Source organism: Grus americana, chromosome 3, assembly GCF_028858705.1.
Source record: "Grus americana isolate bGruAme1 chromosome 3, bGruAme1.mat, whole genome shotgun sequence".
Lineage (NCBI taxonomy): Eukaryota > Metazoa > Chordata > Aves > Gruiformes > Gruidae > Grus > Grus americana.
Genome location: NC_072854.1, coordinates 113,291,757 through 113,305,270, shown reverse-complemented (window position 1 = coordinate 113,305,270; position 13,514 = coordinate 113,291,757). Strand labels below are relative to the sequence as shown.

Here is a 13,514-nt window from a genome sequence, read left to right as displayed (position 1 = left end):
GGCAGAGCGGTGCTCACCAGAAAAGCAGCTTTAGTTTCGCCAGTTGCGTATTTACGACTTGATCCACGCCAGGAGCTTCCTCTAGTAGAGTTACTTGAGTTGGAAGAGTTACACCTCTTCGTGGCCGTGATTACGGTTAAATGTATGGTGGGAGAGCTGTAGTAACTGCCCACAATACCCGTATCCATAAGATACGGCTTAGATGACAGGATAAAAAGCACTTGAGGGCTTCGTGATTCAGAACAATTGAATAACTACACTGGCAACAAGGGGGGGGCGGGGAAATCAGTAGGGACTGAGACTAGCAAAAATTAAACCCGAGGATGTTGGGAGTATTTTGCTCAAAAAGGACTTTGAACAAACTGGCCTCCAGTCTGTAATCCAGAAGGGGACCAGTTAGGAAGCTATTTAGACTGTAAACAGCTAAAATACATTATGCATATAAATGCGTGAAACCAAACCATGTTCCTTCTTTCCACCACTTTTCTTTCAAACAGAAGCTAAGATTTCCCATTGTGTTGCTTGCTCTTATAGTAAAAACAATTAGATTTGCTAATCACTTTCTAATAAACAAGCTATACCTGAAAGAAAACAGTAGCTGAATACAGTAGCATAAGCCATTTGTAATTAATCCCCATAGTACTGTGGAAGCTGAATTGAAACTTCACCCCCCCAAAAAAAATTACCTCAAGCCTGCAAAATAAGAGTATCTCATTTTATACCCTTAATATTTTTTCTGTTATGCTCACAAAATCATTGCATGCTTCCTTTCACTTAAATTACTGACATGATGGCAGCAAGTTTGCTTCAACCGTAAGGAGCTTTTCATTAGTAGTGTTAAAATAGAACAGCTTTCTGGGGGGTGTGGAAATCAAGTTTCTTGCCTTCACAGCTGCACAGGAAAGCTTGTAAACACAACTAAAAACCAGGGAGCAAAAATACTTTATTTTTATGGAGATTGGCACAGCATGTGTCTATAGCTATTTAGGCACACAGACTGCTTGAAGTGGCTTGAGCCATGATTTTGTGTACTCAAGTTAGCAATCTCGCAGCACTAACAGCAGCATCAGCAAACCCAACGTAATTTCAGTGAGGCAGAAGGCAGAACACCAGGTGGATTTAAGTGTTATGCACCCCACCTCCTTGTTTTGCAGTCTGGCCTCATGTATATAAACCAATATATAATTTATATGCACACACATATTTATAAAACACTCCAGATCTGAGCGCTTCCCTGCCCCAGAGGCCCCCGAATTCCGTGCTTAAGGAGCCCCTAAGCTGCGGCGGGAGAGTGTTCAAATGCAGCAGGAAGCGACAGTCCCGCCGGGGAGCAAAGGGGGCTGGGCCGCGGCCCGCTCCCAGGCGCCTTCAGCGGGGCCAGGAACCGAGCGGCCGGCGGCCACTGAGTCGGTGAGTGTGGATGCGGGCGCAGGGCCGAGGGGACCCGGGGTGCACGCCTCTCCTGCCCCCGTGGAGCCTGGCTGCTGCAGCGGGGTTGGGCGGGAGGCGGGCGGCTCTTCCTGCCGGGTCCAGGTCGCTGCCTGCGCTGCCCGTCCCGCCGCGTGCTGCCTCAGCCGGGAGCAGGCAGGCATTGAGGAGGGTGGCAGCGCCACGGAGCCCGGAGGGAACAAAGGAGGGAGCTTCCTCTAGCCGTTTGTCCTCCCTGCGCTGCCTTTGTCTCTCCCCAGCCTCTTTCGCGGTGGAGATTGAGACAAATGGTTGTGTGGCCCCATGCTGAGACGAGTGGCTCTGCTGTCGTTACCGGTACGGGGAAAAGAGTGGAACAGCACTTTGCAGCTCGCCCTGCTGTAGGGGATGAGGATAGAGCCGGGAGAACGCTCATCCCGCAGGCAGCGGAAAAAGGGCTTGGGCGCAAGGGATGTGCCAGTACACTGAGCAAAGGCGGCAAACTAGGGACGCCTAGTTTACCCTAGTTTTTTTCCCCTAGCTTTTTTCTAGGGACGGGGATCCCGAAGGTTTTGGAAGAGGGCAGAGCAATAAATGAAACGTTTAATGCAACGGGAAAGCGTTAAGTCAGCAGAGCAGTGATTTTTGAAACTTCACCACCTGCCTTTAAAAACAAGTGAACTGGGTGCGGAATTACAGAACTGCAGCGACATACCAATCATTTGTGTGAATGTTTGCTTTTTTTTTTTTAAAAAAGGCAAATTGTGCTTAAGACGGATGGAAGACCTTTACCTGGAGGCAAACTCAGTTCTGATGTGAAGGGCAAAGCAAGAGGATGCATTGCTTCTGCTAATTGCTCTGGCTATTTTCTAGGTTCTGGATGTAGGAAATATGAATGACTGGCAGAGGAAAAGCCCTGTAGACTGGGAAACGTATGTGAACAAAATGGTTAAAGTTGCTGCAATTGAGAAACATGAATATGAGGGATGGGTCTTAACAGTTGATCCAGTTTCTGCCAGGTAAATACCAAAACTTTTGTTTCTGTAAAGCTAAGAGAAAGCAGGTTTTTCAAGAAAAGATCTCAAGACTAAAGAAAACTTATTTGGAGCAAAAACTGCATGTTGGGGCTATGTGTCCTGGTTTTTTAATTGGCAAGGTCTAAGAGAAAGCAATATTGTAGTTGATGAGGCCAGTTCACCTAAATCCACTTTAATCTCATTCCAAGGACTGTTAAGTTTGGGGAATGGATAATACCTGGATTCATGCTGACTTTATTGTGGACCCGAGGTTAGCACATGTTTAGGACTACTTTTAATAATATGCTAAGCCCTGCTTCACAAAGACTGCAGGAATGTTTTTTAATACTTTAGGTGTTGAAATCCTTATCCTCTGTCCAGAGTTCTCGCATCGATGCCCTGCTTTCCCCTCCAGCCAGACATGCATGAAGGTGTAGTGGCTGCTTTGGAGAGGAAGCAGGGAAAATCAGCAAGGGCATTGGACATAAAGTGGTACCACAGATTTCTAGTATCTCTAGTAACTTGAAAACAGGGTCTGAAAGGCAGAACGCACCAGGGAGCAGGCAGAAATTTGGGTCCTTGCTGGCAGAGCTTTTTCATACCTTTTACTTGTGAGCTTGTCCCACACAAGCACAAGATGGAAGCTAGAAACTAAAACATTCAGCTTCTGATGTGTTTCAGAAGAATTGGTTGCTGCTTCAACTCTGGAGTAGCTCCAATACTCTAATCTTGGAGTTGCATATCATTTTAGTAGGAAAGGTGTGCGCAGCTGTGAGTGATTCTGGGGAAGGCCCAGGCTAAAACCAAGGCGTATTTCATTGCACATTTCCCAAAAAATCATTACTTTCACTAATGGTGGCAACAGTAAATTAGCAAAGTGCTAGCATCATATTCTGGAATTTTTCTTCCCACAAGAGGAAGAAAATAGTCTCTGATCCTCTTCGTTGATATACGGGGAAGTGATCCAAGAAATATAATAAGCTTCCTTCCTACCTGTATTTTAGGACTTCTGGGATGTAAGTGCCCTTGGGAAAAGACCAGACTGCTACAACATGAGCATGAACCTGCTGTGGTGTGTTCCCATTGTAACATTCAAGCTATAGTTTTCAGTTAAGAAACTAGCAACACTCATTTTAAAAAAATTATTTTTTAATATTTTATTATTAATAATTATTAGTAATTTGTCATTAAAAGGTTCTGATGTTAGCTGCCACCATTGCCTTCAGCATTCAAAGTGCTGAATGTATGAAGGTGTCATTGTTTTTGAATGTTAGAAGAATTAAGGTTCTTCACCAAGGTTGAGAATGCTGCACAAAAATATTTAAATTCACAGCCCTGATTTTAATGTATGCTTTGCTTTTTTCAGAGTAAAGTTCTGCTTGATAGTATCTAGAGTAGTTTCAAATTCAAGGCCAGAAGTTACCCGCAAAGCCCCACGTTTTCAGTATTTTAAGGGTATAGCAACATGCTTTTCAAGAAAAATGCTGGGTACTCAATATTGCCTAAATACCTGGGTTATGCTGATGCTAATTAGCACTCATCCAAAAATCTTGGCCTGTGTTTCTCAGTCTTCAGTTGATTATGGTGACTCATACATCCTTCTTTCCTTGGCAGTATTGTCCTTGCAACATTCCTGGAGAATGAAAAAGTGTCCATATCAGTTGTCTTGGGCCATGCTGTCCAGAAGGTCGAAATACTCAAGGAGGGGGACGATGAAATGAAGCAACGGCTTTCTTACATATTTGCGCCTGAAGAAAGCAAGGCCTACAGCCCAGAGGAACTTGAAAAGAGGAAAAATAACTTAAAGACTTGGCTAGAAACAAACCACATCCCTGTAACAGAGCAAGGTGAATCGGGAAGAACGCTATGCGTGGCGGGGGTGTTAACTATTGACCCACCATATGGTCCAGAAGAGTGCAGCAGCTCCAATGAGATAATTCTGTCTCGGGTTCAAGGCTTGATACAGGGCTATCTTGAAAAACAACAGTGATGTCTGCTGTTTAAACTCATTGTCTTCAGGAATGGGTTTACCTGCCCTATTTTAGGAACTGTCCTGGGTATCAATATTCACTATTTGCAAAAATGTTGGGTTTAGGTACTTTTGTATGGCTTTTGTACGTTAAGAAAGGGATAAAACAAGCAGTGTAAACTAAAAGCACGAAGCATTTTCCATGCACTATTTCTTATTAAAAGCAAGCTATTGGATAATGATGATATATTAAACTGATACATCAGTTTATCGATATTAAGCTGATATATCAGTTTAATAAGTATTTTTTGTAACAGTATTGTGGAAGATGATATATGGTGTATTTAAACTGTGTTTTCCTCTGCCTTTAAAATTAATTATCTGGTGGTGTAGACATGTTTATTTGAACTGCTTACCAGATTTTTTATTTTTCAGAAAGAGAATTGTGACACTTGGACTTCCCAAACCCAATGAAAAAAATGTTCAGAAAACTTTTTTGTTTTTTCCCCCACAACAGTTTTCCTGTTTTAGAACATGAATTATAATGTAGGTCCAAATTTGTAAAATTATTAGGGAAAGTTAGCAGGCAAATAGCATGTTTTAAAACATTTCCTATCTATATTTGTTATTTTAGAGCAGTGGTGATTGGATGACCTTTGCTCCTTAGAGAATTTCTTGCAATTCAAGAAGTTTGTATTTCTTAATGCTTTGTTTCTAGTTTATGGCAACATGCAATGCAAGAATATGATTATTCCCGAGATTATTAATCCAGTCAGGAGCCCTTAGAGCTCTCATTTATCTTACTCTATTAATTTGTTCTGTCTTATTATGAGATAGCACCAAAACATGTTAGTGTGCTCAAATGCATTTGAAAAGTCTGTCTAACCCTTGTTAATAAAAGGCCCTTCTCATTCCTGCTGTGGTTTATTTAAAATTACTATGGATCAGTCAGTTTCACACTGATTTTCCTTAAAAATCCTCTACTATGCAAATGCTCCTGTGTATGTGTGTCTACCTGAAAAGGTTGGTGGATGCCAGTGCATGAATGCTGTGGGATAGGGTTCAACCAGTGCCTGAACTCCAGGGCACCCAAGGCCAGTTGGGGTGTATTCGGTGTGAGAGCTGGCATCAGGTCAAGCTCCGCTCAAGAGATTTAAGAAGACCTTGAGAATGCCTCATTACAAGGAAGGTAATGCCTCCTACCTCCTTGCCAGGGAGTAAGGAGCCTGGTAGGCTGCTTCAGTCTCAGCAGGGCCAGAAGCTGAGTTACCAGTCTCATAGGAGGGATGACAACTGGAACAAGTGGTTCCTGTCTCCTCTGCTCCCTCTTTGCACCACCGTGCCTTCCTCACAGCCAGGCGGAAAGCTCTCGTGGCAGCTGGGGGCGAGCGGTGGTTGTGCCCAAGAGGAGCTTCACCGATGACCTGAGCCCCAGGGGAGGCACACGGCAATGGACGTGGGACCTGTACAGCAGGCACGACCAGGTTCCCGAGGGGTTTCCACCCGGACAGCCGGCCCTCAACTCGGCCCCGCGCCGCAACGTCAGGCGCACCCGACCTGCCGCCGTTCTCGCGAGACCTGCGCGCGCCCGAGGAGCGGGATTGTCCCGCCCCGCGTTGCCAAGCGACCAGAGCCCCGCCCTCCCGTGCGGCGGTCGGGGCGCGGCGCGCAGTCGCAGCGGCGGTTCCCTCTATAAAAGGGTCGCGCGCGGGACTCGGCCTGTAGCCGGGAAGATGTCGCGCTACGGGCGTTACGGTAGGGGGAATGGGGAGCTGGGGGTAGTATGGAGCAGGTGGGGGCTGCCATTGGTGGGGGAGTGGCGGCGGCGTTCGCGCCGCGCTGGGGATGGGAGAAAGTGGCTGTTGCCTCGGGCGGCCGGCTGTGAGAGAAGATGGGGCCGAGGAGGGAGACGCTGGGGGCCGTGCCGCCGCCGTCGGGCCGCGGGGGCCGTGGCGAAGACTGGGCCCTGATGAGGTTGGGGGAGGGAAAGCGCGGCACCGGTGGGAGCGTACCAAAATGGAGGCGGTGTCAAAGATGGCGGCGCCTGCGGACGGCGGGGGGGAGGGGCGGCAGAGGACCTGCCGCGCGCGGCCTCGTGTCCAGCCCCGCGCCTGCGCGCTGCGGCCGCTGTGCGGGGCCGGGCGCCGGCCCTTACCTGGCGTCCCTCCCGGCAGAGACCAAGGTGTACGTGGGGAACCTGGGCACGGGCGCGGGAAAAGGCGAGCTGGAGAGAGCCTTTAGCTACTATGGGCCCCTGAGAACCGTCTGGATCGCGAGGAACCCACCGGGGTTTGCCTTCGTGGAGTTTGAAGACCCAAGAGATGCTGAAGATGCTGTGCTCGGCCTCGATGGGAAGTATGTGCATGCCTAAAACCTTAACTGCTCTGGCTGCAGATTCTGACCTCCTAAGCCCGCACCAATCATCAATATCTGTTCTGTGTGTAACGAGCACAGGGGAGAAAAGTATTCCTGTGATTAATACATGCTGTGTCTTGCAGGATAATATGTGGCTCCAGGGTTAGAGTGGAAGTGTCAACGGGGATGCCTCGTCGCTCCCGTTACGACAGGCCTCCTGCACGGCGCCCCTTTGACCCCAATGACAGATGCTATGAGTGTGGTGAGAAAGGCCACTATGCTTATGATTGTCACCGCTATAGTCGCCGAAGGAGGAGCAGGTACGTGTGGGGCCAGAGTGGCTGGGTTGCTTCGCCAGTTCGCTTTTATGTAGCTCTTGTTAGCAAAGAACAGAATGTTACACCAGTTTTAACTCTTAATGTTGTAAGTCAACAGGTGTTTATCAATTTTTTTTTGCTAATACATATAAAATGTTAATATCTTAATAATCAACCTGGTCAAAACCTTTCAGGTTTCTTCGTTTGAGTCAGTCGCCTTGATTCAGAATGTCACGAGCCTTAAGATTTCATGCTGAGGCGCCTTGCAAATCCGACACTTAAGATCCTCCTAGACCTTGAGGTGATCAGCATAAGAGGCCAGATCCCCTCGAGCCATCTACACGTAGCTTCACCTTATTCTTTAAGGGCAGAAAATTTGAGACGGTGATCGCCGTAACAGTAAATTTGGCTTTCAATTGGGGCCCCCCTCCGGTTTAGAAAGAGGAACACCAGATTGACCACATTCCCACCTAGAAAAATCTTCTTGCGTCAATCAAGCCTCACCCTGGCTCATTGGGCTGTCAGTTTGATCGTCGTTAGATTGAAGAGAACACCTAGATGCAGCGATCGGCTATAGATACTTCTAGATCGTCTAGATCTGCTAGACCTTGGGCCAAAGAGGGTCGACCTGCAAACTTGCAAGGTTTATTTTAAATACGCATTACAGTGTTTTCTATTCTAATGTAATTCTGCAATGTAATTCAGCTTTTAACATTTTTCTAGGTAGTAAAATGCTCAAGACAAGTAGGCCCAGAGATTTTTTCCAACTGAGAGATGCTAGTGGTGTGTTTTTGTGGTTTTGTTTTGGGTTTTTTTTTCTTTTTAGTTTTCTGAAATCAGTTTTGACTTCAGCAGGGCCTCACGTGCACTGATTGCTGCAGCTGTTTCCTGATACCTGTTTTCTCTAACCTAAAACCAGGTCCCGGTCTAGATCCCGCTCGAGGTCCCGAGGAAGAAGGTATTCTCGGTCACGCAGTCGGAGTCGTGGTAGGAGGTAGGGTTCTGGCTGTTGTGTTTTTGTTCTTTTCCTTACTCCTCTCCCTACTCCACTCCTTTCTGTAGTCCTTGTGAAAAGTACCTTGCAGTAATTTTGGGCTTTTTTCCCCTTTGTTTTGTAGATCAAGGTCAGCTTCCTACCGCAGGTCCAGATCAATCTCTCCTCGTAGGTATAGATCATTTTCACCCCGCAGATCTCGGTCTGGTTCTTTAAGGAGATCAAGGTATGTTCTTTCTGTTAAGCCCACAACATTGTTGAAGGGGACATAGCTGTTGGAGTTAATGTTTATATTTTGTAGTCCTTGTGTTTGCAGGAACTTTCATGGTGTCATATCCCTGAGAGCTAATCTGAACGCTTCTTTTGAAGCTAAAAATTTAAGCCTGTGACTTTGGAACTGCTGTTTCTGAGCTTTTTTTTTTTTTATACTGTGTCAAAGTTACAGCCTTGATCTATGGTTAAGGCTTCCTACTTCAGCTTCAAGGATACAGGGAGTAATTATGCTTAGTTGGTGAAGGCAGTGGGTTTTCTTATGTGGATGGTAGTACTAGCCAAATGTACTGTTGCTTTCTAATAATAAAAGTTACTTTTGCAAAACCAGTAGCTCCAACAAAATTCTCTGAGGTCAGTATTCTTTGACTTTTATGATACTATCTCAGCTGTGTGAATTATGTAGTAGTAGTTGAGCTTTCACTGCCTTTTTTTTTTTTTTTTTTTTTTTTTTTTTTCCCCTAGATCTAGGTCCAGATCACGCTCAAGGTCCCGGTCTGTTGTATGGCCTCGAAGCAGGTAAGATACTTGTTTTAATTCAAACCAGTAATAGTTTTGGATTTTTTTTGGTGGAGTTTTTGTGTGTGTGGTGGTTTTTTTTTTCTTTCTTCCCCAGGGAAGTTTGGCTGGAAGGGGTTAGAAGTTTGTGCAGAATAGCAGTATTCACACTTATGCTTTTTTCACAGACTAAAGTATTGATCAATTTCTTGTAATAAACATGAGTGTGTTTTGGGCTGTGGCTACTATAGATAGTTTATGTAGCCATAAACAAAGCATCTGTATGATTTAAGGTTTGTAGAGAGAAGTTTTGAAAACTAGTTAATGCCTATGCATGTGTGCGTGACCTTGTGTCCTGCAGGAAATACTGCTTACATTTTTCTTGGCAGGCTTTTTTGTAAATCCCAAATGCTGGGGAGGAACCAATGAGAAGGTTGCCACTATTGACTGAACTCTTGCTTGCAGCTTTTCAGCTTTGTCAGCTCCAGTTCTGACAGTTAGCACTACAGTGATGTAACATTACATGTGGTAGGAACCTTGACTCAGAGGTTTGGAGGGCTGAGTGAACAGGGCCGTGAGTCCTAATGCCACAGGCAGTGTTTTGAAGGACTTCCCTGACGTGTAGCCCCAGTTTTGTGGATCTGGATGTTTTCATGCTGAAATGGAGGTTGAGGAAAATGGGTAAATGCTCCTGCATTATTTTCCTCTATCCTTTGTGGTAAGTCTTAGTTGGAAGAAAGGGGAAAGAATAGAATAAAAATGTGATGGATGTGAGAGCCGATTAAGTTGGAAGTTGTCTTTTCCCCCTTTCTGATGCAAGCCAAGTCTGCCTGCTACTTTAGGACTTGCACATTGAGCCTTTAAGAGGAGGATGATTATTATTACTAGAGCTGTCCTGACTTACTACTCATGCAGGAGATGACTAGCCAGGCTCAAATTGCATGCTGCTGCTGTGGAAGGGTCTGGATACTGCTGATGCTGCTTGGTGACTTCTAGTTCTGGGACAGTTGTGTTCCTGCATGAAAGACTTGCTACTTAAATGGAAATTTCTGAGGAATTCTGACTTTGCGTAGGTCTGCAGTTGCAGTGGTGAGAAGTGGTAGTTCAGGACTGGAGTTATGGAATTGCTGTGAAAACTCTTTTCTGTATTGGTCAGTGCTGGTCCTCTGTTATTACACCAGTACATAACCAGTGCTGCTTCTAGAGCTTTTGATCTGCAGTCCTGCTTTGTTGCTGTGCCTCTGGGAAGGAGGACTTGCCAGCAGTTCTTGTAGCAAGATGATGCTCTTGTGTGCTGCCTTACTGTACTTCTTACCAAAGGAAGTCATGCTCATGCTACAAATATGAGTTCTGGGTAGTTGTGAGCAACTCCATCCTATGCGATATAGTAACAGAATTACTGGTTATAGTGTTAGGAACTGACAGATGATGGCTCAGCTTACCAGGCAGGTTTCAAAGCAGTGGCACCTAATTCTTTGTTTAATTTATGGCACTAGTGTCCATTATAAGTTAATAGGCTAGGTAAAGGTGAATCTTGATTACCCTTTAAAAATAGTCTGAGCAGAAGTGAAATAAATGTTTCTTACTATTTTTTGGCCAAGTCTATTAAACAACTGACTATCTTGAACATCAGAAAGCCCAGTGTTTAGTAACACCATGTCTGAATTCTGATGCTCTAGGAGGACAAATATTTTTCTAAATAACAGCAAATACTTGAGTTGGTAAAGTAACATGATAAATGTGGGAGGAAAGTCTCACTGTTTGCGTAGATTTTAATTCGTAAGATGAACTGGGAACCGTTTACACATTAGTAGCCAGATATTGAAAACTGAAATGCTGTTTTTATTGGGATAACTGATGAAAAAGCTATATTATACTTGAATATAAGTGGCACCAGGAACTTGATCTGACAAATGCATCAGCTCTTCAGCATACACGCTTACCTGTGGCTTATTCCAGGCTCTTAATGTGCTATTAAAAGACTTTTCTAAGATGACACTTGAAACTATTCTTTCCTTATGGAAGGGATACTTGCAGGCAGAGGGGGAAAGTCTGTGAGCCTGGTACAAGGTCTTCTGTTTTGTGATAGTGGTAGCTGAAGCTTTGCTGGGGAGCTTCTTGTGCTTGTGCTCTAGTCTTCTGATAAGTGGGGTCTCTGGAATAAGATCTAAAATATTCTCCTGAAATGTCTCAAGAAAAGCCCACAGCACCAGAGCTTCCTCCCTGGTTTATGATGCTATGTAGTATGAACTTGCTGTTGCTGGTTTAGCTAACTTTCATTGTATGTGCATGCCACTGGCTGCTTTGCTGAGCTGTATTTTTCTCCTGTTGTAGGTCTGGGTCCCATGGTAGATCTAAATCTGGCTTACCTGCTAAAAGGTGAGCGTATAAATACAAGTTGCACTCAGTATTATTTTTTTTGGTCATGATTCAGAAATCTCTGCTTGGACCAGTATTTCACTTGTATGTGAAAGAGGTTGGTTTTTTTGGTGATGTGGGATTTTTTGTTGTGGTTTTTTTAGTTGTGGATTTAAAAATATTTTTCATACATTATTTTTATATATGTTTTTAATCTCTGATTTTTATTGTGGGACATTAGGCAGTTCTTCCAGAAGGATTGTGGATATGTGTTTTTTGTTTAACCCATGATTGACAAAAAAGTATTTCTGACAGGATTTTGGGGCATATCTTTCCCTACCTTTGTTCTCAACTGTCTGTAGTTCTCGGTCTTCCTGACCCTCCTCTACTTGATTCACTGCTCCTGCTTTGCAGGATTACTGTGATCATTTTATAGCTGCTTTGAAGCTGTGTGTTGCTCTTTTCCCAAGGGCTCCAACTTTCAGCAGTTTTCTTCTCAACTGCAGCTTCTTGCTTAAAGTAATGGGGTATGCTTGCTATCAGCAGCGTTAAGGGTGATGTCTTTTAATGTATTTAACAGCATCAAACTTAAAAACCAGTAAGTTTTTAAATGGTCAAAAATGGTTACTGAGTGTACACAAGTTTACCACATTGATTGTCTTGGTTTGTTGTTTGGTTTTTTTTTTAACAGTCGCTCAAAGTCCAGATCACCATCTCCAAAGAGAAGGTAGGAATATCTTAAAACTGGAGTGTGCCATACAGTTACATAGAACTAGTGTCTGGAGTGGTTGCTATAGGAGTTAACTTATGCAAAGATAAAAGCTTTAAAGGTTTTTTTACTTGTCTTAATTTGTGAACTATGAAAAGATGAATTGTTATGGGCACTTCCTACCACTGGTAGTCAGAAATTCATGATAATATCTCTAAGGTAACCTGCTTTAATGAGATTTTAGAGGACAACAGAAAATGTGGGCAAATGAGAATCAATCTCCCAGAGTCACTGAGGAATTTAGAATCTGGGGAAGGAGTGATGTAAGGTATGGAACAAACCATGAATACGTGGTAGGATTAAATTCCTGCTGATGGCTCCTCACAGCTGGCTCTCAGTTGCACAGCTGCCAATTTTTGCTATGCACTGTGAAGTAAGAAGCAAGTTTTCCTATGTAACCAGGAATTTATATAGTCTTGAGATGGTGCCTCACAGCAAGCCCTAAACCGTGACCATGTAGGTTATGGCAGAGGAAGAATTCCTTTGCACAGCTGGAGTGCAGGCTCAAGGTCTTGCCTTGCTGTTGTAGCTGATGTCTCTTATTTTGCCTGCCCTTTCCAAGCTTAAAGCAGTTGTTACTGACAAAGGTGTAAAACATAATGCCTTTCTCACTATTCATGAACTGTAAGTGAAAAGAACTTGGGGAGGGCTCTTGAGCAGAGGGAACCTGGGGTAGTGTGCATAGTTCCTGTTGGTTTTGCTGTAGGAGTTGCTCTTAATCTTTTTCTTTCCATTTCAGTCATTCACCATCAGGAAGCCCTTGAAGGAGTGCAAGTCCTGAAAGAATGGATTCAAATTTAAAAAGTTTAAGAAGAAAATTTATTTTGTTTACATCATTATAAGGGATTTTGTGGTGTCTTTATAAATGTAAGGGCTTAGTCCTAGAAGGCTGTTTCTATTGACTAACGATTGGCATGAATCTGGATCTTTTAAAAGTCTTATTAGCAGACTAATGCAAAACTCTTTTGTTGTGTTAATGTTCTGTGATCTGGAAATGTTGGGCTTTTTTATTGGCGCATTGAAATAAACTGTGCATTTCTAAAGAAGAAATATTTTGTGATAACCCTGCTGTTTCTGTTAATATTTGGGTAGTTGAAGCAGGTCATGTGTTGCTATGTCGAAAAGCAGGAGGCAGGCTGCTACAGGCACTTGTAAACTGAGTGTAGTGCAGCAGCTGGTCAAGGGCTGTCCTGCAGGTGTGTGCCTGTGGTAGGGCTTGGTTCCTTCAGAGCAGTGATTAGAGTGAAGAGTTACCAGTACCAGCTGTTATTCTTACTGTTTGGTTGTGAATGTTATAGTTATCTGTATCTTGTGTTTTTATTTGCACCTCCTCAAAGCTCAGTGAAGCTGAAAACCTGTCTGGAGGTGCTTGTTTGTACACTGGACGGCTTGACTTAAAAGTGTTGACAAAGGGCATTAACAGACAAAGGGGGGGGGGGGGAACAACAAGGAATGTGTGAATGCTGGTCTTGTCTGTCCTGTTAATTAAAGGACTAATGAACTTCTCACCTGAACGTATTTGGAATACTTCTGGAATGTAAACTATTGAAGTAAATATTTT

At 44.1% G+C, this 13,514-nt stretch overlaps 2 protein-coding genes across 4 annotated transcripts; both read left to right on the top strand.

The window, feature by feature from the left end:
• Nucleotides 1-1,257: 1,257 nt before the first annotated feature.
• Nucleotides 1,258-5,308, top strand: GEMIN6 (gem nuclear organelle associated protein 6). 2 transcript variants are annotated; one of them, XM_054819693.1, is made up of 3 exons: nt 1,258-1,410; nt 2,281-2,426; nt 4,038-5,308. In XM_054819693.1, exons 1-3 carry the CDS (start codon nt 1,300-1,302, stop codon nt 4,411-4,413), a joined length of 633 nt encoding a protein of 210 aa, XP_054675668.1. In that variant the 5' UTR covers nt 1,258-1,299; the 3' UTR covers nt 4,414-5,308. The 2 variants fall into 2 exon arrangements, with proteins under 2 accessions (XP_054675668.1, XP_054675669.1); XM_054819694.1 differs by having other exon boundaries at nt 1,370-1,410; nt 1,949-2,426.
• A 176-nt stretch (nt 5,309-5,484) lies between these two features.
• On the top strand, nt 5,485-13,003 carry LOC129204194 (serine/arginine-rich splicing factor 7-like). Of its 2 annotated transcripts, XM_054819691.1 has the most exons (9): nt 5,485-6,147; nt 6,567-6,747; nt 6,891-7,067; nt 7,984-8,058; nt 8,183-8,284; nt 8,794-8,847; nt 11,161-11,205; nt 11,876-11,911; nt 12,693-13,003. In XM_054819691.1, exons 1-9 carry the CDS (start codon nt 5,679-5,681, stop codon nt 12,715-12,717), a joined length of 1,164 nt encoding a protein of 387 aa, XP_054675666.1. In that variant the 5' UTR covers nt 5,485-5,678; the 3' UTR covers nt 12,718-13,003. The 2 variants fall into 2 exon arrangements, with proteins under 2 accessions (XP_054675666.1, XP_054675667.1); XM_054819692.1 differs by lacking the exon at nt 11,161-11,205 and having other exon boundaries at nt 5,487-6,147.
• Nucleotides 13,004-13,514: the final 511 nt, after the last annotated feature.

Excerpts from the sequence above, each read along its gene's own strand:
- GEMIN6 (XM_054819693.1), top strand. The coding sequence starts at position 1,300 with ATGCAGCAGGAAGCGACAGTCCCGCCGGGGAGCAAAGGGGGCTGGGCC. Across the intron at positions 1,411-2,280 it reads GGCCGGCGGCCACTGAGTCG|GTTCTGGATGTAGGAAATAT; the intron begins GTGAGTGTGGAT and ends GCTATTTTCTAG. Across the intron at positions 2,427-4,037 it reads GTTGATCCAGTTTCTGCCAG|TATTGTCCTTGCAACATTCC; the intron begins GTAAATACCAAA and ends TTTCCTTGGCAG.
- LOC129204194 (XM_054819691.1), top strand. The coding sequence starts at position 5,679 with ATGACAACTGGAACAAGTGGTTCCTGTCTCCTCTGCTCCCTCTTTGCA. Across the intron at positions 8,059-8,182 it reads AGTCGGAGTCGTGGTAGGAG|ATCAAGGTCAGCTTCCTACC; the intron begins GTAGGGTTCTGG and ends TTTGTTTTGTAG. Across the intron at positions 8,285-8,793 it reads GGTTCTTTAAGGAGATCAAG|ATCTAGGTCCAGATCACGCT; the intron begins GTATGTTCTTTC and ends TTTTTCCCCTAG.